Below are 23,735 nucleotides of genomic sequence, written 5' to 3'. Positions count from 1 at the left end.
TTATTTTAATAACAAACATTTTGGCCACCTTTTCAGTACTTCAACAGATAAGACTGCTGATGCTGTGATATGATAATATAATTAAAAGGGAACAAACTAATTTCTAAATTTCCAAAGAGATCGTCTCATACACCCTAACAGAAATCGTGAAGGTCTGAAGACTGTGGAGTGCAAGTGTTGTGCAGGAGCACAGAACAAGGACAGATGCTGGGAGCAGTATAGCCACGTTAGTGCAGGATTTGCCCCAGCCTAGCTCATCTAAGAAGCCTGAGCAGGAGATTGAACTAATGTGGCAATCTTGCTTCTAATGAGGTACCAAGCTAGAAGAGTACAATTAAACCAATCACCTAGGGAGCCTTGAGACCATACTTTTCTGCCCTGAATGTTGTAGAGAGCTCAGCGTTTCTGAATCTAAACTGTTGCCAGCACCTCAATTTGGGAAGAACAAGAGGGGCATCGGGTGTTTGGAGACATGCCCCTCCTAAAGCACATGCACAACTCAGCACAAAATTAGGACTGCTGTTGGCGGCCCCATGCAGGTGCGGGGAACAATCCCAACACCGAAATACAGTCCCTGTGCCTGTGTTTGACTGTAGGTTAAATAATGTTTACTGTCTAGTTTGTCTTGAAGTACCACTACACTGTGCTGTAGAGCAAATTCTCTATTTTATGATTGATCAGCAGCAAGTAAAGCCCTGCTTCAGTGAGCCTTCAAAAGCTTTTGTCTCTCTTTATCAGTTTTAGTCCTCAGTACCCTCTGTGTAAAACACTGAGGAAAATTATAACATCTTTACTCCGTTAGATTCTCGTCTTGAGGTGCCGCTTTATACCTTCATCGGTATCAAAAGCTAAAAACATCGCATCAAAACTTGCATTCACTTGTTGCAGTGGTTTCATGATGGCTAAATAATCTCCGCAACAGCTCTGTGGAGGCACACCAGACGCATTAGGGAAGCAGCTCCTGCATGCTGGAGCTGGCACGTCAGGTCTTTGAAGATGGTAGGTGTTCTCGGCATGGCTGGAACAACAGAAAAGGCTTTTGATATTTAATAAAAAGGAAACGTTACTTAAGGTAGGCCCTGCTCCGATTTGTGTGCTGTGTAGCTGCTGCTGGGGGTTGCATGCATATCCAAGGCACATGAGGGCATGTCTGTATCAGCTGGTCAGAAGATAATAGATATATAAAAAAATCATTGACTGTAATATATGGTGTTGGCACAGTTTTGTGTCAGAACTGCCTAAAGCCTGGGACAAGGGGGAAAGACTCCTGGCCCCAAGCAGACGTGAGTGAAAAGGGGGAATACGGCCCTTATGGCGGTGTGATGGTAGGTGAGATACTGCAGGGACTATACAAGGACCTTGTTGATGGGACCACGGCGTCCTCTGCAAAATGAGCTGCCAGGGTTACTATATGGCCCGTCTGATTTGCACCCAGATGTGAAATTTTTTGTTTATTCTCTTCTTGCCGTTAAACTTTAAGCTCTGCTAAATGGTATGATTGTTCAGGTCAGCTGTGGTTTTGTCTTTCAGCACTCCAGGTTGCAAGGGATTATTTAGAATAAAGAAGCAGAGCTGAGATTTCCAAAGGGAGTTAGGTGCCTCAATCCTCTAGGCCATGCTGTAAACACCAGGCGAGAAAAGAATTAATGATACGCTGCGAGTCGTATCTTCACATGGAAAATATGCACAGTAAAGTTTTTTCTTTGGGAAGTATTTACCTCATGCTGTTAGGAGCATATAGACAGCATATTATCTTCATTTGGTTTAATGCCCATTTGTCTTAATTATTAATGTGAATTTGAGCTGCCTTCTTCATTGCATTTAAAAGCAAATCACCTGAAGTTCAGAAGTTCACTGCACATGCCCAAAACTTTTTTTTTCTCAAGACCTTAAACCAAACTTCTGTGATCTTAGTCATGTTCTGCTTGACCAAATACTGACCTTCCTCTGCAGTACAAAGACATTTAAGCCTGTTTTCTGAAATTAAATCAAATTATTGTAATCCAATGAGATTTACAACTGCTCAAGTCTAGTCAGATTCATATATGTTTAAAGTGAGTCATATGGTGTTTGTTTTTCTTGAGCTAAGGCCGTACATAGTGTTTGGGATTAAGCTGAAAATCAGTGTGTTTCAAAATGTCATCAGAGCAGATGTGTAAAAATAATCCCAATGTTTCTCAAAACGATATCTACATATCATTTAATGCTCGTGCTGTACGCCACGTTTTCTGAAAGTATGTATGCTGTCATGGCTAGTAACTGTTCCTCAGTGATTAGTGTGACAGTAAGTGAAGCGTGAATATTGAGACTTGCCATATCATGCATGCCAAGTTCCTATATGGCCCAACTGCTGTGAGACAAAACATGCTATTATGTTTTAGACACAAAACCATATTGTATGAAATTCCATCCTGTCACATACTGAAGGAGGTGTATTTAAAAATCAAATCTTTTTTTCTTTAATTCTTTTTGTTAACTTTTCTGTATTAGATACTTAACTACTAAACCCCATCAGAAAATTCAGCCTTTGTCCCTACTGAGGAATCATGTTTCAAACTTATATCAGACAAATTGTTAATGTTTTAAGGAGGAGATTTTAAAGATACTTTTGGGAAAAAAAAAGGAAAGAAACAAAACCAAACGTTCCGACGTTCCAGACCGCTGAGGTTATGAGCTGAATGGGTTTCTCCAAACAATTCTGATGTAGTAGATGTGATTTAAATACATGATCATACAGTGTATTTTTCTTAAGTAAAAAGAATAGCTGGTCTTTAAATGAAGCAGCAAAATTAGTCATGCGTTCCACTAAGGCATCGGTTTTACGACTGACAACCTTAGAAGCCCACATGAATATGCCTTCTGCAGTGTCCCCTGATTTCCAGAAGTGAGCTTCAGAGAAAATGTGGCTTTTGGAGAAGAATTTTTTCATTGCTGTGCAAAGCTCTGTAGACAAAGCGAGAACTTTGATGTAGAACTTTAAAGATACAGCTGAGCCTAGCTAAAAATGATGATTTGATCCATGAGTTACTTGGATGATCTTCTTCGGCCTGTGTTACACAGGAGGTGAGACTTGATCGTCATGGTCCCTTCTGACTTTAAAATCTATAAATGCTTGGGAACATAAAGCTAATAATGTAGCAACTGGAATCTTCAAAGCACTGTAGAAACAACTAACAGGCCCCCCCATCCCCCCAGCCCCCCCGAGCACTACTCGGAGTATTATCAGGGCAGGTAAATGCAAAAATTATAGCAAATTGAACTATTTTTGCAGACTGTGCAATGAATTTAGTCTTTTTTCTATTTATTAATTATAAAACTGGTTCTAATTTTGACTGATTTATTCACAATTATTTCATTAGTTGATGTGATTATGTTGCAGCCCTAGATACTTGGGTTGGGTTTATATTGTATTAATGTATAATCTGCTGATTATTTGATACTTACATTTGGCTTCTTGATTGATCGCGGTAAACAGGTATCTTTTTTGTTTCTAAACTGGGAAGGTGACTTTGGCTTCCTAAACTGTTACTACTCAAAAGTTTGGTGGCTTTGGAAATTTAGTAGGCAGCATTAGGAACATAGGAAAAATAAGAAGTCAGTACCTCCCGCAAGATAAATGTCTTTATGAAACATGATGCATATGTTGCATGTTAAGCATCATTGGATTTTAGAATTTGATACTTCACAAAGCTGTATGAATACTGCTGTTATTTTAAGCTTGGATTTCATGGGTTTAGGTAGTAGTAACCATTTGTTTCCAGTGCTGTAAATTTTCAGTTTGTTAGTATGCTCAATAAAATGTAAATGGAAGAATCGAAACAGTTGCTTTCAAGATGCTGTTGCTCATGATCCTTTCGCATACTAGGCAGGGCATATGTGGTATGGTATATTATATGCTCTATATTTGTAAATTTTATATGAATTTTGAGCTGTCAATCCAGAAATAATTCATTGATTCCCTAACCTGAGGAATGTCTTTCCTGATAGTGCTCTCAAACAGATTTTGTCTTTATCCTGGCTAGCAATACTTGGTGTTTCAGATGTGCTGACTGCAGTTGGTATTAGTAAACAGAATAATGAGATTGTTTTTCAGAAAAACCTTCTTGTTTGTGTTTCAGGCTGAGCTATGTGAATCACGCGGAAGATCTAGCCTCCAAACTACTCCAGTGTTTCCCAAAGAACAGATTGTCAGCACAGGCAGCCCTGAGCCATGAGTATTTCAGTGATCTGCCCCCACGGCTATGGGAGTTACCTGATAGTGAGTATAACCACCTCTGAACTGATTAAAAACAAAGATGCTAATTCATACAGATGCACTGTGTATGCTAACCCCCACATGCAGACAGCTTCGTGGACATACACAGACAGCCCCACACAAAATACGTGAGTGCAATTGTGTAGCTTGAAATTGCATAGTTAGCTTGACACAGGAAAAAATGGATTCTTTTTTTTTTTTTGCTATCTCTGCTCTGCAGTCTGCAGCCAGCTATCTTTGTATTTGATTATGTGTGCAGCCAAGAGAATTATCTGAATTGTCATAAAGCAAAAGGAAAAATACAATTTACATATTTAGTGCTTTTCACTTTATAACATACAGTACTTCTTAACTAGCTGCAGCATACAGGATAAAAATCCAGCCGTGTTTGATTCACAGAATCTCTATCTGTTATAACAGTAACCTTTAAGAAAGGACTTGGCATTCGAAAGTCTGAGAAACACAAGTAGACAATCAGTTAATTTGCTGAATTAGACTGTGTAAGAAGAGGATGGCAGATGATAATGTTAACTAAGAATGCTTTCAGTATTTACATACATCTTTTTATTTCTTTTATTAAAATGCATTCCAGTTGACTTGGCAAAAATGTTCCTATCATCATGTATGCTGTCAATTATCTCTTTAATAATTGTAAATCATTTATATCATATGTGTCCGTATCTTTTTCCAGTGTTAAAAGCACACTAGTGTTTATTCTGGGGAAAAATATTAGCACACTAGTGTTTATTCTGGGGAAAAATACTATCATGCATGATATTTTTTATTCAGAGAAGGTTCTGTTATTAAAAATAGGTTTCACAGGGGAATAACAATCATCATTTTGCTTTAATTCAATGTGGTCAAGAGAAGCATGCTTGCATGAGAACAGTGTATGTTATTTTCTGCTTTCAAACGTACATCCATTAGCAAAAGATCTAAATACAGTACTCTGAGGCAAAAAGTTCAGAGATGCGACAATGGCACGTGCGTGTGTAACTATGGCTGATTTAAAAGTTTGCTTGTAAAAACTGAGCTTCCTTTCTAAGTATTAATCCACAATAGATTCTGTTTACGTCAGTGTCAGTATGAAAACTTTTGTCTTCCAAAAGTTTATCTTTTCCATCCTTGACAGCTGTAGTAGTCACATTTTGAGCTGGTGCTGTGGCCTGGCTGTCCAACTACCCTACTCCCAACTCTGCCCTAAAGAGCACTCTCCCATTTGTAGAGTATGAACATTAAAATCAAACTAGCACCAATAATTTTTGTTCATGACCAGCTCTGTCATAGACCATGTCCTTGCTCTGCAAAAAGATTCCCATTTCTGCCCTGCCATGCTAACCCACCACTCAGTTTGCTGACTGCAGTACTTTATAAGCTGAAAATTCAAAGGATGCAGTGTAAGTTAAGGCTGCTGTTGAAAGTCTGCCTGTGCTGAAACTGATGCAGAGAGATTAATTTCTTCAGGACTAATGAAACATCAAGAATGCCAGTTCATTTATCCTTTTTCCACTAAATGGAAAACAAAAATGACTCTGCAGTAGTGACATCTCAATCCTTCTGACTGTGTGATTTAGTCTAGCCAGGATTTTGAATTCTGAACTCTGCAGTAGTACTTTTCTGTTAATATGGACTTATTACCCACTTGCCACTTAGTTTATCAGTCAGTGGTTAAATCCAGTTCTATCAGTGAAGTAAATGCCTACACATTATCACTCTGCAGCAGGCCGCCAACAGAGACAGTCTTGTCCTAGTCATTAACAAGCACAATGTATGCAGAACACCAGAGGGGAATTAAAACCACAAAAAATACCTCAGGGTGGTATTTTTAATATGAGAATTTAATTTGTAATTTCACAGATTAAGAATTTTGGCTGCATTAATCCTTTTATCAGCTCACAGCAGGTTATTTGCAGAAGCATAACCATAAGGCGATATTCATTGGCAGAAACACGTCTTTGCATAACGTTAAACATCAGGAGCAGTGAAACCTTTTGAAGGGGGGAGAATAAAGATGAAAAATCATTATATTTTAAAGCAAGGTTCTTCGAAATGCCTCCAGTAAAATTTTGAGTTACAGAAAGACTATTTCTGTGTCTAGTAGATAATCATTATGAAGCATAAATCCAGATGCAAGAAAGGACAATCCTAATATCAATTACTACAATCATTTCTATTTAGTATGACGTGGATATACTTGTAAACATATTTACAAAACAAAGAAGTCATATACTTTGAAGAGTTGGGAAAATGTTTACTGCGTAGTGAAATTAGCAGTTATTGTGAGTCTCGTTCTCTGGGTTAATACTTTACATTGGGAAACACTTGCTGTGGATAGTTAATTAAATGTAGGTATAAACACATTGAGTCTTTGTGCACAACAGAAGTGTGTGTACACACAAAATCTACTGCCTCCTAATCAAGACACCACTGTGATTTGGAAATCTCTGTAGTGAATAGTATTCATCGTGGAATATATTTTGTCCAGTTTGGTCCTAGTGCTGAATTGCAAGTTTGGGGATTTAGCAGTAAAAAGGAAAGACTCACAGGTGAGGAGAAAGAAAAAGAGAAGGGGAAAAAATCAGACAAATGATTTTCCATCAGAAAATATTGTTTCTTTGAAATCACAGTATTGCACAAAAGTATGATGACTATGCCTACATTGAAAAAGTAAAAAAGAAGTGTTTCACTTTCTCTTCTCATTTTGACTTTAATACTATGTGTTTATATTCTATTTAATATTTTACAGGATAAAGTTTTGATCTTGTGTTTTATTTTCAAAATGTGTGCAAAATGAATTTATGTGATAAGGAAAATTTTGATCTTTTCATTTGGTTTGGTTTCAAGTCAAGGCATCATTTCAATTGGGTTAGAAGTTCAGTTTCCAGATAAGCTCTGTCTAACATCTAGCCACTTTCAGTTTTTAAAAATAGTACATTAAAAAGGTGAGAGTTGTGCAGTTCTGCTAAAAACATCTTGTCTGGGGATACAATATGATTTATGAAGCAACACAACCTTCACTCACCTCAGACCTGATCAGTATTCTCTAGATTAACCTCTTTTACTAAATATGTGTACTTGTTATTTTCTGTTGGGGGAAAAAAAAAAAAAATCAGTCCTCCCGCTTTTCTGCTTTCATGTTTAAGAGCTCATATTGATTTATTTGCATAGAATATATGCCATTCATAATGTGCGTTACCAAGGATAGCAGAATATCAAATGCAAGTTGAGATGTCAAAAATACAGTGGGAAGATCTTGTGCATAAAACCATAGCCAGGTCTTATAAAGGTGAAAAAGTAGCTCCAAAAACTTACAGCTATGCTAGTTGTTAGTGCAAAACCAAAGAAAACTGTTACAGCCCTGATCAGTTCTTTAAACACTCTATTAACATTGACTCATGCAATTGTGCAGTGGCAGCTCTACAAGGATATTTTTATATGGACATTTGTTCTCAGTGATTTTTACCCACCAGTTTGAGGCATCCTAAGTAAAAATGAGTTTTCATGTCATCGATGTCTAAGTCCTTAACCATTTGCAGTTTGATCCTTGTGATTAATATTGTCATGTCTACTAATAATTAGTTGCATGGTGTTACGTGGAAATTGTCAAGGTTTTTCTAGCTCATGCAGAAGGGGCTTGCTTTATGTTTTTGAGTTGCTGGGATATTTTTAACAAGCTTAGTTGTCTTTAACAGTTAATAAAATGAAGCCAAACAAAATAGCTCACTTCTATTGGCATCAAGATTCTGAAGAGGTAATACGTGATGTCAAATTATTGAAAAACCTTGCTGCATTTTTTCACATTCTTATTTATTTCTAAACACTCTTAGAGCAGAAATTTTAAAATGGAAAATATGAATTATATAGCAGTGTACAGGACAAGTTAACACACACAACATGGAAACAGATTTTTTTAGAAGATGCATGCAGCTAAGAATGTTTGCATCATACAGCTTCCATCATAATGCATGCAGCTTCTTTCCATTCAGAATTTTTATAGTGCTTACTTGCATAAATAGGTGGTATATGTAAAAGTGGTATATATTTACTCAGTGTTGTCTTTGCCATATCTATTAACTATTTTTTTTTAAATTACTACTTTTGTGGAAAAAAATTGAAGTTTCTGAACTGACATTCTTTTTTGCAGTGTCTTCTATTTTTACTGTACCGAATGTAAGATTACAGCCAGAGACTGGAGAAAGCATGAGAGTCTTTGGAAAAAACAATAGTTATGGCAAAGGTGTATCAAACAGCAAGCACTGAAGAATACCTACATTCATAACTGATAATGCAGGTAAGACATGATTATTGGAAGGTATATCTTTGAAAATACTCTTTATTTTAGTTCTCTTTAGAGAAACAAAATATAAAATTCAACTGCATATTTCTTAAATTGCTCATGTTCAGGCAGATAATCTGTTTTTGCAGTATAGATGGTCAATATGAGGAGTGTAAGTTCCTGGCCTTGTGGGCAGGATCAGTGTCACTGACAAGTTGAAAATATTGCAGAAATTGGTGCCAGCAGATTAAACACCAGGTTGCCTTTAATTTGGACTGATATTTTTTTCCCCTGGTAAGATATGGAGAAATAAGATACCTCTTGCCACTTCTGTTGTTAAACTTTGGGGCAAGGACAAGAAATGATTCATTTAGTAGGTTTGGTAGCCTTGGTAGCAGAAGGATGTTCTTGATGGAGACAGAGGTGCTGTCATGTTAATAATTTGATCTATATCACTGGATCTACTAGGACTGGTTTTGTTCTTGGACGGCTTTCATTCAATACCCCATCTTTTTAACCAGAGCAGTATTCCCTTATATAGCTGCTTTGCTTATTATGCTTCTCTAGTTGCATACTCACAGTGCTTCATAAAATACCCAAAGTGCAGATTCATTTCATTCAAACACCCAGGTCTGCTTTTTTTTTTTAAAGTCACAGTTGCTTTTGCATGTTGAGTCCATTATAACAGCTTGTTATGGAAGTTCTAGGAGCTGAGATAAATGCACACGCTGCTTGTGTACCTATTTGAAGGTATAGTCTCATATAAATGTAGTTTATATTCTCATGAAGTCTATCTTTAGCTAAGTCTGCTTGTTACAATATCAGATATAACTTTCTCTAATGAATTATATTCAGTTTTACTGTTGTATGTTTATATGCAACTTTTTTTTTAACCCTGTAATGTTATGGAGGCTGTTTGCCTGACAGGCAGCAACTACTGAAAAACTGAAATGAACAGGTTTCGGTCTTGACAGCCTGCCCCAATTTTTGCAGAAGCTCTTCGCCAGCAAACCATTTAAGATTTTCTAATGTCAGAAATGAGGCTGCCTCACAGCAGTCTGTTTACATCTTTATTGACAAGCTAATCCCTACTTTTTCCTGGGGCTGTGTCCCTGCAGACATCTCTTCAACCTTGTCTGTTCTAACGTGACATATCATCCATCTAAAGTAAATTTAGAATGTGCCCATCTGTGCTAAAGGCCTTTTGTGTGGAAGCTTATGTACAGAATCTCATTTCTCATGTGCGGAATCTCATTTCTGTTGCTTCCAAACAAATGTAATTTTTCATTTATACAACATGCAACAGAAAGTTTGTATTTGCAAATAAGCATGTAAAGTAGCACAGAAGAGAACCATTTGATCATTCTTACTGAATATCTGTTTAAGCAGATACAGATGACTTTAAAATTTTATATGCAAGCAGGAAGAGAGAGCCATGTGTACCTTTGACATACATCACTGTACTGTTACGGCTGCTCAAACACAGCTTTAATACAGAATAGCACCTATTGTTGTGTAAGATCTGGAGCCACTTAACAAATGTTAAGTTGTGACATGTACACATTATTGATTACAGTTTTCCAATGTGGCTTGGGACTTTGTTGTGTTAGGTGCTTACAGTGCAATGAAATATCAGTTCCTGGTTGTAATATTTGACTTGTGATATAATATGGGGAGCAGCAGGTAATACTGGAAGAGTATTAGTACCAAACAGAAGTCCTCTTACTTGTACAGTGTAGAGAGCTGGGGATTAATGAGATGAAACTAGAACAGCAGGGGAGGCAGAAGAAATGTGGACATGGAACATGGACCTGGGTGAGGAATTGTTAGGATGGGTGAAAACCTTTAAAGGGATGAGACCACCAAGCAAGAGGAAATAAGAGTCAGTGTGGAGAGTGAACGGAGTTGGAAAAAACACTGCAGTTTTGATAATGTGAAAATGAGGTCTGGTGAAGGCTTAATCTGAATAGCAGGTGGCTGTGATTTTAAGCAGTAGAGCAGTGACTAGCAAGTAGGATGTTCAATCAGTAAAATGCATGTGTTAGGAGCTGAGTCAGTTATTCTAGCAGACTAGAATTGCAGTAAGCAGGATGGTAGCATTAAGGAAAGGGTATTTATTACGAGATACTCAGTTAAAGTCTCCATTCATGAGGCTCAGTGAAGCAAAAAGATGCATGAAAAGCAAAAAGAAAGATGACAGTAGCTCTCTAGGGCCATGAAGTTAACAGGTAAGCGAGACAAGTAGAGTTAGAGGGATGAAGCAAGCAGTACAAGCTGTTAAAATGTCAACAAGCACCATCAGATAACATCACAGCTAGTGGGGATTAAGGAAAATTAAAAGGTGCCAATATTGCAGGGAAATAGATCAGATTATGAAAACAACAGAGGCAAATACTTATAGCTTGTCTCCTGGACAAGGTAGATACATACGTGTTTTATCTATCTTCTTGAATTGACTTTATGCATATATAGAGGTGGTAAGGAAGTTAGGAAGGGATGGAATTTTGAAGTATTCCAATATCCATCAGGAAGCTGTGAAAGAGAAAAATTTGTAGGTAGTTGCTCTTTAAATTCTCTGACGGGTGTAGAGGGGAATGGTTCTATTTTTTATATATTTTATATATTTTTATACATATATATATTGTAAAGGAATTTATTAGAAGACACGCACAAAAAAACCAAACAAGGAATCATCTTCAGCCACTCCAGAACCTTGATGGTGCTGAAGGAAATTCTAGTCTTATGTCTTATGTATGGTGCTTCCTTCCAAGTGTTCCTAATTTCTTTTTTTCAAGGTAGAATAGGAAATAAAATTGAGAGCACCAACAAAGAAGCTGTGCCAAATCTTGCTGTGATAATTTAAGAAATTATCGCCTCCTGCTGTTCTCTCCACATGCTTGCCAGATGTTACTGCACTAACAGTGCACCCATTGAATTAAATCCACCTTTCTTTAGGGTTTGGAAAGCAAAGGGAGTGTCTGAGACATGGGCAAACACCATCATCTGGCAACTTTGGAAGCAGCAATTTCTGGCAGACTGGCGAAGGAGAGGAGCTAAAGGCAGTAACTTTGTAAATCGCTCCATCATCATTTGTTAGAGCTCATCTGCTGCCCTCAGAAATAGCTGCAAGGAGCAGCTGAAGAAATTGGTTCATCCCTGAGAATTTCTACTGTCTTTAAAATACCGTAGTGCTTCGGCTGCCTGTGTGCAGCATAGCTGCTTACAAATCCAAAAAACTCCTTGAAATAGAAGTAGCCTAGGACATGTTTCTGAAAACCTAGATAATCCCTGTCAGGCTCAGACTACTAATAGGGTCTTTGTGGACCACACTGTGTCATTGTCACGGGCTCCGAGAGAGACAACACATTATTTCAGTGCCCATGGGGAAAGAGCTGACATGTGAAGTTACCAAGGTCAATGCTGAGACTGCTCCCTACTGGAGAAAATTAGCAAACGTGGTAATGAGCTCCATTTCACACAGAAGAATCTGTCCGCAGTGAATTAGATGGGGCCTTTGGGGGAGAAAGGACAGAAATCTTACAGCCATATCCAAGTATCTTTAAAGCTTTGTGATAAAGCAAAACATTTTTATTTTGTGCCTGATGGTTTTCACTGATATGTTTTTCCCCATGGGCAGGAACCATCTCTGTGGAACCATTCCCCATCTCTACATATATTGTTGAGATATATTGTATACTGTATTCACCCATCTCTACAGATACTGTTTTATCAAGACAAGAATGGACCGTAAGAAACTGTAGAGCTGCGTTTTCCTTTGGCCAGTGGAATACATGGCTAGAGCTTGTTCCTCTCTGGAGAAGGATGAGTGAAATTGTAATTGAAAAGACAAGGCATTACCTGATACCAGATAGCATGCAATGTTTTCTTGTGGTGATTGATAATCCCCAGTTCCCATTGGTGGACCAGAGACACGAGATGTGTTTCTGCCCTATTGTCTGCTTCCCGGAGCTGGGAGGGACAGCTTCATGCAAGATGGTAACACCATATGCTTTTAAAGTATTTAACCTGTATTACAATAATGAGATCCCCTGCCTTTCTAAATCTCTTTGACAATTCACTGGAGCAAAGCAAAAAGTGGTCTTTGTTTGTATTGCATCACCACACGCACTCTGAGCAATCCCGAACTTAAATCGCAGGATGCTGAAGTCTTTCTTCTGTGTCCATTTAAGCCAGCAACTGACACCATCCCAGACAACTGAAGGGACGATGGCGTCATTCGGGTCAGCTCAGCTGTGTAAAACAGAATAAAGCTGAAGAGATGACAGTTACCCCTACAGTGGCAAAAAGTGCTAGTTACTGGTTTGGTTGCTTCTGACCAAGGATGTTCAGCAGCACAGAAGCATTATGTAAAATTACCTTTTTCTCTTTGCTCACTAGAGAGGTAACTGTTGTTGCATCCCCATCCAAATAGTTTCATTTTTGTTTGTCATCTTCAGTTTTACATTCACAAAGTGTGTAAGAGCGCCCCTTCAGCACTGCTGTGGAGGAACATAGTTTTTGCCTGCTTTGCCCTAGTCAAGCCACAGGGAAGCTATAGTCCAGCAGTTTATGTGTCCAGCAGTCAGCATGGAAAAGTCATTCTCATTCACTGCTCCCCTGCATTTACTCTGTCCTGGCTATCCCAGGGTTTCTGAAGCACCGTGGAAAACCCTATACTGTGCTTCTAAGTCTTCATCTCTCCAGCTTCAGGGGATAAAACTGTAGTAATTACAGTGGAGAAAGGTCTGCATAAAAGAGAAATTCTAGACTGAGTTACTCTATGTCAGCCAGATTTTGTCATTGTTGATTTAATCAAAAGCTGGAAGTAGACAGTAGTGCTTTATAAGTGCGAGATCTCGAAATGCAGTGTAAACCTGGCTTGGGAGAGAAAAGCAGAGCTACAAAAACACAGCAGTTAACAGTTTCATTTTTTAAATGCACTTCTTTTTTTTAATAGATGGATTCAAATAGATGCGTACAAACAGTCTTTGTGCTGCTGCAATTGAAAAGATGGAGGCCTAAGTGCTGAAGATGGGAGGTTTAAATTTCTCTTGCGTCTTTTAGTGCCAGACAATGTCTATACATGAATGTTGAGGGTCAGTTTAATTATTTAACTAATAGTGGATTTGCATAAATTGGCTTTTGTGAAAAGGCTAATAAGATGCAGTTGTGGTGGGCAGCTGAAAGCAATTTGGGTTTGAGTCCAGTAATGACAGTACTAAACAGAGCTGAAATTGTAACATCAATTTTTTAAAGCGTTAAATCAGTATTAAGCTGTGAAAGATAACTGCAGGATCCAAGATTTTTTTTGGCTCTCTAATACTTTTAGTGCCATTATTTTCGTATGTTAACAGCATAATGGTTTTATGAGACTGTTCCAGCTGTGCTTTACTTAATATCAAAGAGTAAGATCACCACACTGATAGAACATGCCCTAAATTTAACACACAAGGGAAAAACTCCAGGCATTGGACTACATTCTCCTTTTGATATCTAAGAATTTATTATGTTATTCCTATTAGTCTAAAATGAGAGCTATAGACTGAGTTTTGCCCTGTATTCAGCCATAAAGAAAATCCCACTGTATTCAGTAGACTCTGTACAGAGGGTGAAATGGACTCAGCAAAGAGCTGGCCAGTGCAAGGCTGTCTTCATATAAACCACCCGTCTCACTTAAGTGACACATGAGGATTGAGTATGGAGCAACTGTCCATACAGAAATCCATCAGGTCCCCCAGTATGCCACAGTAAAGGGAACCCACCACCGATCAAGCAGTTCATGGGACTTAAAAATATGTTTAATGGTGTTCCTGTGCCAGTACTGTAATAGCTTGCCTTGTCTGTTGTCATGAGAAATACACTGTCACTTAATTGCACTCAGTATAAGTAGTGGAATACACAGTTTCATGGCTTTTGTGGTAAAAATCCTTATTTGGAGTTGGTAACCTAATGCATAGAGACATGGAAAGGGAATCAGTGAAGGACGCCTCATGGTCTCACTAAGCCAGCTGAACACTGGTGCTGAGAGCCTGTCGGATCCATAGACTGAAAGACCAGGACAGCATCTATGGCTGGAAATAAGTAGATGGAAATAAGTAAGCATGAACAAGATTTCCAAAATCATGGACAGGATTCTGGGAGGAGAGGTAGTTTGTGAGTTTCTTTAGGGAGAGAAGGAAGAAAGAGGAAAGGAAGGAAACAGGACAGAGAGAGGAGGACTTCACATTTATTATTACCTGCTGTGCTTGGTAGGACAAGTATTTCAAACCTCCATGGCTAGGAGAGATTGATGTCTTTCTTGCAATTATATACTCCATGTTATTCTGTGTGAAATTAGTGGCTGCGTAGTTATTGGCATGGGGGTTTTTTTTAAGTCGATGTTTCATGGCCAAATCAGCTGCAGAGCTGGCAGAAGAAAAAGGAAGCGTTACTACTATTATGGATGAACTTTTGTCAAGGAACAATATCATATTTTCTTGTACCGTTGCATAGTCTGGAGCCTATTTTCAGTTCATTTCTAATGCATGATAACTTGCTTTCAGCACTGTGAAGATTCATTTCCAAATAATTTTTAGTGTAGAGGTTTTTAATTTAACAGTCAGTTATGCTGTAGGAAAGATATTAGTGATATTTGCAGAAGGCATGTGCTCAGTTGCAATGCCATTTATCTGTCTTTCCAGTTTGTTTGCTCTTAAATTTCGGAGACGGAAGGTGGAATCCTCTGTGCCTTAAGTGCACTGTGTTGTATTATTAATATTAGGATAGCAAGCGATTCCCACTAGACAGTCTTTGTGGTCCATTGATGCTTTAAGAAGTGTCTAGGCATGAAAGGCCATTTGAGTTGCAGTGGGCTCATAGTCTGGGATGACATTTGAATGCGGAGAGGACAATGTATAAATGACAATGACCGGGAGGGAGGCAAAAGCAGGTCTAAACTCTCCCTATTCTCCCATGGACAGTCACCTCTCCTTTAGGATTATTTCCTCACGTGACTCCTCAGTTAGGCTTTGTCTAAGAGGAAAAGTGGAACCACTGAAGGGGAGAAACTGAGGTTTCCAGACAAAGCAGAGGCTTCCAGTGCTGACACATGGCCCGTTACCCAGAGAGACAGCAAAGCTAATGAGAGGCATTGCCTCTCAGGCATCATTTGCAGCATTCAGAATTAACAGAACATTTTACTTTCAGCCAAATCATAAACAAAAAATGAAGTTTAGTAATGCCATACACCAGAATTGTTTCCGTGGAGAGCGAACTTTGTGTTGCTATTTTGAGCCTGTAGTTTACATTGCCTGGTTCTCTATGAAACAAAGAAACTAAACCAACCACTGCAAAATTGGCTCTGAAGGCAACAACCATTAAAGTAAATGCGCACTGAATACTCCTAGTTCTGGGGTGATTCTTGCCTAACAATGCAGCAATAGTTTACAACTCAGTTAATAAAAATACATTAATTTATTCTGCCCTGTAAGCTGGGGTGAGGGAGGTCCTATTGTTAATTGCTACGAGAAGTCTGAGGAGGAAATCCCAAAAAATTCAGGAAAAAATACTAAATTCTATGGTAAAAATATATAATATAGAACACTGAAACAGTATCTTTGGATATTTTAAGAAGTGGAAACAGAATTGGTTTTTTTCCATAATTTTGTGGTATTGTTATAAATTATTAATGTTGTTTTGGACCACATATGTATTTTGAATTAGAAATTATGGGTGATCATTCTCTGCCATTAGTACCTAGCTATTAATTCTGTACAGCCATTTCTGTGACCATCTTTTGATGTTAATATAAGGACTGATTGTGCATTATATTTTCTGGCATGTATATTGTAACAATACAGTCACAGCATGTAATACCATGGTATAAGCCTTTTTATTTAAGTTTTCTCCCTGAAATTTTTATTGTACAATTGCTTTTAATACCTCTCTTGTTCAGTATGTGAATTGCATGTGTATTAAAATCTAGTTAGCTTACAGTCCACCTGCTGGGTTTGATTAAGAACAAAACTAGTTATCTGAAGGTAAAGAAAATCTACACAATTAAATCTGTCCTTGTGTGTTTGAAAGATTTAGCAGTAAGTAATCTGTCACATCAAAAAATGAACAAAATCAAAACAACTGAGTCATTATTGTGACTCTGGTTGGTTTCAGCCCACAAAGTCACATCTAGACTATGTAGTTACTGTATTCGTTGTTTTATGTGTCTGTGTGGAGACACTTGTGAATACAGAGGTGTAAATGTTGCCAGCATTTAAATTAGGTTAAAAATGCTATTTATGGCTTGCATCAACAACAAAAAAATATTCATAATCATCCCTAGGTGAAGACACTAATTTAACAAGCTTACAGCTCCTGATTAATTCGGTAAAGAACGCCATTTGCCAGAGCAGAATTATGAGGTTTGCATATTGATGGTGGCAGGGAAAAATATATCTGTTTTCTATTTATATGGTAAAATTAACTTGTGTTCTTCAGAAAATGGCACATCTCGGAGGTATTGCTCTCAAAATGATCTCAGGGTGGAAAGAAATCAGTAATTACAGCACCAGGCATTCAGTTCTGTCCTAATTTTCCCACCAGTTTTTCAATGTTTCAGCTGCCTCAGAGACTTAAAGTACTCTCATTAGGTAGCTGCAGAGGCTGCCTGCTTGCCTACTCCATCACTACCTCACTAGCTTTCTCTCTCGCTCCCCCTCTCTTGCTCTCCCTTTTTTTTTCCCCCTCCTGCCTTGGGAGTGACTGTGAAGATAATTTGCTGCCATGATTGGCAGGTTAGAGGATTCGATCAGATGAGTTCCTCTTAGTGCAGGTCAAAAAGGCTAGTTAGCAGGAGCTGTCGAAAAATGCCAGCAGCATTCGAAATGGGAAATGTCATGACTTCGAGGCAGGGGGTGCCACCTGGAACAGAAAGCCCCCAGCTCATTAGCAAGTTACAGGATGCAAGCTTAACTGGAGGGAGCAGAGGAGGAAAGATAATACCCAATAGGGAAAATTATTGTGAAGTGGAATTGATTTCATGTATAATTTGTTTATCACTAGAGGGGACAAATGCTGTCCTCCTGACATGTGCAGAGGAGTGTGGACTATGAATGAAGCAATTTAGCATAATCTCCAGGTTGAGCTCTGGATTTAAAGAATGCCAACTTCTTTCTTCCCAGCTGTGGAAATGATCAGGTCATGTTGTATTAATTAAACCTGACATACTCTCAAATGGTTTATCTGGGCAATTTTAGCAATTTAACAGAGCGTGGTAGATATGAGCTGCATTCGTTATTAACACAGGGCAGTGTTTTGTTTTCTGGATGCAATGAGGTTGGGGTTTTTTTGCAAACTGCTGTTGTAAAAAGACATGTTTCTGTTGCAAGTTGAATTATAACAGAGCTTATTTTTAATGCTTAGTCAGACGCATAAAATCAGAATGCAATTCCAGTTGCATGATATAATTTCATTTCCAGGAGAAACTACATACCCTTAGAAAGTATGGATTGAAAAATAAATAAAGCGTTTAGGTTTAGTGTATAAAATTTAATCTGAAATGAAGACTACAGGGTCTGCTGCCTGTCATGGACTTAAACTATGCTTATATAAAACATCAGCATTACAAAATGCTTAGTCTTCTCCGAGACATCCTGTAGTGGTAGAATTGCAGGCAAACTCTTCATCCCAGGCAATTTAGCTAGCCCCTGGATATTAATGTTGCTAACCATTCATTTGTGCCACTGGTCTGTATTTTCATATAAAAGCCATATTGCATATCAGTAGAAATGAACTGCATAGATTTTTTTCCCCCATAGTTTTTTTCAGAAATGTTAAGAAAATAAGATGGGATCATGGTACCTTCCCAGAGTCTTTTATAGTGGTATCTTTGTGAGGCTTTGAGTCTAGCTCTGCTCCTCCTGAAGACAATGGGAGAATGCCGTAGCCTTCAATGGAAGTAGGGCTGGCTCCCTTATCAAAACTAACGTAGACACAACAATACCATCTCAGGCTAAGTAAATGAGATTTAGAGGCTGCAAGCTGTTCCTGAAGAACTATTTTGCAAACCGTATCTCTTCTTGTTAAGGAATTTTGTCTTTTATATATTAAACATGCACTTTTCTCAGAAGTTTGCAGCTCATGCTTAAGCAGTCTCTCGGTTGAATGCTGAGGAATGTTTTCTTAGTGTTCAGATCCTTGATGATTTTTTTCAGCTTTCATTTTCTTCCATCCATCAAAGTTTTAAAGTCGGTAATGGAATAGCCAGGGTTTGTTTTATTGAGTAACCACAAGCTGTTGAATTTCCCTTTCTCCACCTAATGCTAATCAGAATCAGATTTTTTTAAAAGGACTTTCTTAATCAAAATGTTTGTACAGAGATTTACAGATGAGTGTTTTCTGTTTTGTATTTCATATAAAAAGCTCAGCATTAACAGTCTGCTAGTTTGCCAAAAAGAAGTTACTAAAGCACTGTAAACACAGGCATTCTTACCTTTCAGATAACTTTTTAGTGCAAAGTTCTTTCAGATGGGCACTGTGAGTACTGGCTGCCATAGTCTGCGCTAATGAATTCACAGGCTCAGTCCTTTGCAAAGTTCAATGAAGAAAGCAGAATATCGGAGTAAAAATATCCTCTATACAGATCCCATGGGAGAATTTTTCCCACTTTGGGTAGGTCTCCAGATGCCCAGCTACTATTTAAATAAAAAATTGGAAGAGAGTTTTAAAAATTCAGAAGGTGTTTGTTACTCAATGTCTGTTCTGGTGCTTTGTTTGGGGAACTGATATATATTTAAATTATTTGAATGGAGTTTGAAAATCAGACTTCTACTGGGAAAAGAGAGCAAGTTATCTGGGAAATCTCCAAATCCATTAGCTCAATGAAGTCAAGACAAGGATCAGTAAGCACTGGACAGACCTGCTAGACTTTAACCCTGATATATTTAAGGGACCTGTGGTGGTTATAGTCTATCTGCATCTGGCAGCAGCTGCTTGGACATGAGCAGGAGGATGTTTTGGCTAGGAAGTTAGGCACAGGTTAGTGACCTGTGCATGTCCCAAGAAGCTAATGATCACTGAGAATTAGAAAAAAATAGTTAAACAACTAGTGTTTCCCACATATCTACATTTTGTGGCAAGTAAAAGAAATGTAGCCTGAAACAGAAGAAAGAATTTAACCATTACTCCTTATTTATTTTTTTAACCAGATAACTTCTGGCTTTTCAAAACTGACTCGCTGTTTTCTTAACCTCTAGGAACTTCATAATCCAAATGAAGAACAGTAGCCAGGAAGGTATTAGTAAATGCCTTACTGTCCCTCAAACTTATTATCCCTGCAGCTGTTTGTCATTCACTCAAATTGTGACTTTTCTATCCTAAATGCATCCTGTTTGTTCATTGGCTCTCTATGGAAGGTCAGGAGCAGTGAGTGAGAGAATTGCATATTCATAATCTGATTTGTACATCTTTTCTCCCCCAAATTTCTGAGAAATCACTGGAACTTGCTAGTGTGCATTCTGTGAAGTTACCCATCTTTGTGAATCACTTTTCAGCTGGGAAGAAGCTCTAACACATGGTCCATATTCCATGTCAGTGACTCCTTTTATCACCACTTGTGTGTAAAAAGACTTGCTGTATGAATTGCCTATGTCTTTTTGGGGGGGTGGATGTGTAGAGAGTGTTGGAAAAATCCAGTGAGGCCTGAGGTCATCTAAACAACTCTATGTAACGTGAGCACCTGTTCATGAAATGTGGTTCAATCAGTAACGTTTCAGCTTTTGTTTTATGTATTATATTTCAAATTAAATAGAGCAGTATAAAACAATCCATAAGTTGAACCTAGGATCAGGCCATGCCATTTTTTTAGTGTGTGTCTGTAGTCCTTGACTTTGATGTCATTCACTTAATCTTCTTTTCCATCTGTGTTGTTAACCATGGGCCACAGTAAACTGATATCTCTCTCTCCAAATTCGTTTCTAAGACTTCGCCTCACTGCTTTTTTGTCTTCTTTTTTCCCCTAAGTCCTACCCCTACATTAAATGTCGCACAAGCTATTTACGTATATTACTAAATCTTTAAGGAGGTATGTTTAGATAGATTGAGGCACACTGAACAGTTCTTGACCTGACCCTGTCAAAATCCTTGACCAGGAACTTTATGCATAAGTCTTGATTTTTATTTTTTTAGCAGATGCAGCATTGCTTTTGGATCATTAACTCTTGCTGTATTCCCTCAGAGAACTTAAAAGCTGAGACTTTCTGAATTTCCAAGTCCTGGACTTGCTCTGTTGTGTAGGCTGTACTCCTCACTCCCAAAATCATCTCCAAACCTCACAGTTTTCTGGGAAACTACTGTACCAGCTTGTGTGATATTGAAAGTAGGAGTGACTAATAAGTCACAGCATTGCTTATCACCAGATAGCAGGACGTAGTCATCTTTCCTTCTGCCAGACTCCTAAATGCAGGGTAGAGAAACTGCAGGACACCTGGGGATTTAGAAAGAGGTTTGAAATGTGCCTCAGTGGAGCAGAGTGATTCAGAAATTTAGAAATCTAATTCTCTTTCTGTGAGTTACTGTGGAAGGCAGAGAGTAAACGCAACTGTCTGAATACATGGGTCCTTAAAGGAGCATAGGAGGTAGAAAAAACCTCTCCAGCTGCAGGACTATAGGAAGCAACGCTGCTCAAGAGCAGCTAGAACACTGCAGGCAAAAAAGCAGGAGCTCCACCGGCTGAAATCTGCAAAGCTTCTTATCAGTTTGGTGTTTCTCATGTATTTTATTTGCATGAAAACAAGCATAGTTTCTTGCTAACATTGTGAAAGCATCAAAATTTTCAGTTCCTGTCTACTGAGAGAAGCTTTTACTGGATGTTCCAAATTTCTGTTGTTAATCCACTGTGTGTTGTGATTACAATAAGGCACAGAAGTTGAACAAACAACACCTCCCCTAAACCTCCTCCCCTAAGAAAATAAAAATACCAGACCATGATGATAAAATACTTGATCATCTTGATTTGAATACCATATGCAATTACTTTCCATTAAGATTTCCAGCAACAGCTTGTCAGCTTGGCTCTTAGTGTGTTTTTGCCTGCCAGTGCAAACCACATTGATCCACAAATTAGGTATAGTCTAGAAATAAATGGAGGGGAAAAGGGTTTTAGAAGCATTTTACCTAGCTTACTTTTTAACGTTAAGATTCATTCTTTAAAAGGTGGTTGTACTCTAGTGTTTGAAGAAAAAAAATTGCAAAATCTTTTTATTCTAAAACTGTTCTACAAGTTTAAAGCAAATGTAGTATAAGGGTATGTGCTAAAGGTAGGTGGATGCTACTAAAAAGTGAAACCAGAATCATTAATATGTGGACATAAGTAAAATGAGTTGTTCCATGGCCTTGTTGTCTGAAGCTTTGCCCTCTCTCCCCCTTATCTCTTTCTTTGTCTATTAAATTTGTTTCTTATATTACGCCTGAAACCTAGAATGTAAATTCTGTAGATCACGGATTTTACTCACCTTGTTCTTAGGAGGTCTACCACATTTTGTGGCACTGGAAAAATGCAGTATAATAATAAGGAACCTCTGTGCTGTGTTTGGCACTTTTGGCACAGTTGCTGAATTTGCAATGTTAACACCCTCCACTCACACATCCCCTGAGCCCTGTCACGGATTCTTTGCAAAAGCCGGTGATTTCTTTGCTGTTGGTGCACATCCAAAAGGAAAGGAGGTTGGAATGTGAAGAGGTTTAGCTTTGTCATCACTTGCTTTTGTATATGGACTACGCACATTTATGATGGATAGGTATCCTGTAAGTCCCAGACTTTCTGAAAGGCAACAGAATTCCAGTAGATGCAAAGACCGTAAGTAAATGGAGAGTGCTGTCAGCCCTTCCTTCATTTAACCTAAACCAGAAAACAGATAAGGGCAGACATGAGGTCACATTTTGCCTTTTAAGGTAAATAATCTGTGTCAGCTTCCCAAGGCTTTCCATCTCAACAGTGAGAAACGTGGTCTGTATATAGGGCTGGATCCATCATACCTTATTGCTGTGAGAACCCCCACTGTGTGCAGTGGGACTCAGTCTGTGCGTGCATTGTGGGGAGGGGGGACGAGTAGTGTGTAAAGTGCGTTATATCTGCATAGCTTTTGAAGATTTAAGTTGGTCAAATCCATATACTCGGGTGCTAATGGAAACAGAGATCACTTATCACCATATCTAAGGAATTAGAAATGTATATTCATGACTTCTTGTTACCCAAATAGGATGTCCATCATTCTGTATTAATGACATAGCTTTATGCTACTCATTTCATTTTTCTTTATGTTTTACCCAGCTGAATAGCTCAATGCTGCCATGGGGTCCTCTATCGTATGGCAGACTTTGCCTTTTGAACTGCCTACATCAGAGTTTTCTGCAGCTCCCTATCTCCACCGTCATTCCCTTTCTTTAGTCTAAGTGTTTCCAGGGAGGAGGAAAAGAAAGAAAGAAAAGATTAAAAAAAAAAAAAGTAGAGGGGAGAAAGAGACTGCTGTGGAAAAATAAAAGTATAAAAGAAAACCAGAATGAATGCTTCAGTTGTTGGCTTTTAGCACAATTACCATACCTTAGGAAATATGCAGGGAATAGTTAATTATGACTAAATGAGCTCCTTTTAGAGTTCATGGCAGGCCCCAGCATCCAACTGTCAGTGTTGTGAAAGATATTGAATTGGAAGGCTGGTCTCCCTGTCAGCCGGTAGGATGGTCTGCCGGAGTAAAATAGACAGTGAAAAGATAGCTGGGTTAGAGTAGCCTCAGCAAGGGAAACACGTATAGCATTTGCATACTTCTCCTGCAAAGGGGGTTTAAGCCAAAGAAAGGAGGAGATTTCGGTATTGTCAGCCAAGGCTTTGTTCAGGGTGAAGAGCAGAGGGAAATCTGATGAAGGGGCCTTTCTGAAACCTTTGCTCAGAGACTGGAGGTTGTTCTAGTAAAGTTATGTACTTTGGGGTTGTTTACACACTATTGTCTGTTTGAAGATCTTCTAAATTGAAAGACTCAAAGTATTCCTCATTGCTAACACAAAAGCAGAGAATTTGTGTGGTAAAAATGACTTACACTGCAAAATTGAACAAGTTCTTTTCATTATCTGCACAAAATACCCTAAAGTTCCTTTTTTGGTGCAGACAAAGTTCCCCGATACTTCTCGGCTGAACTCATATATCACAAAATGTTTTCAGACAAGGAGAAAAACAGG

General features: G+C 38.4%; 1 protein-coding gene across 2 annotated transcripts in view; it reads left to right on the top strand.

Moving 5' to 3' along the window:
* Window positions 1-23,735, top strand: part of CDK14 (cyclin dependent kinase 14) — a 343,381-nt gene that overhangs the window by 250,644 nt on the left and 69,002 nt on the right. For both annotated transcript variants that reach the window (XM_068405279.1, XM_068405281.1), the window contains exons 13-14: window positions 4,119-4,258; window positions 8,400-8,546. In XM_068405279.1, coding sequence (XP_068261380.1) covers window positions 4,119-4,258; window positions 8,400-8,515 — 256 coding nt within the window. In that variant the 3' untranslated portion in view covers window positions 8,516-8,546. The remainder of the gene's footprint in view (window positions 1-4,118; window positions 4,259-8,399; window positions 8,547-23,735) is intronic.

Source organism: Nyctibius grandis, chromosome 7 (assembly GCF_013368605.1).
Source record: "Nyctibius grandis isolate bNycGra1 chromosome 7, bNycGra1.pri, whole genome shotgun sequence".
NCBI classification, from domain to species: domain Eukaryota; kingdom Metazoa; phylum Chordata; class Aves; order Nyctibiiformes; family Nyctibiidae; genus Nyctibius; species Nyctibius grandis.
Note: the sequence above shows the minus strand (reverse complement) of the source record. Positions and strands in the feature narration are given on the sequence as shown.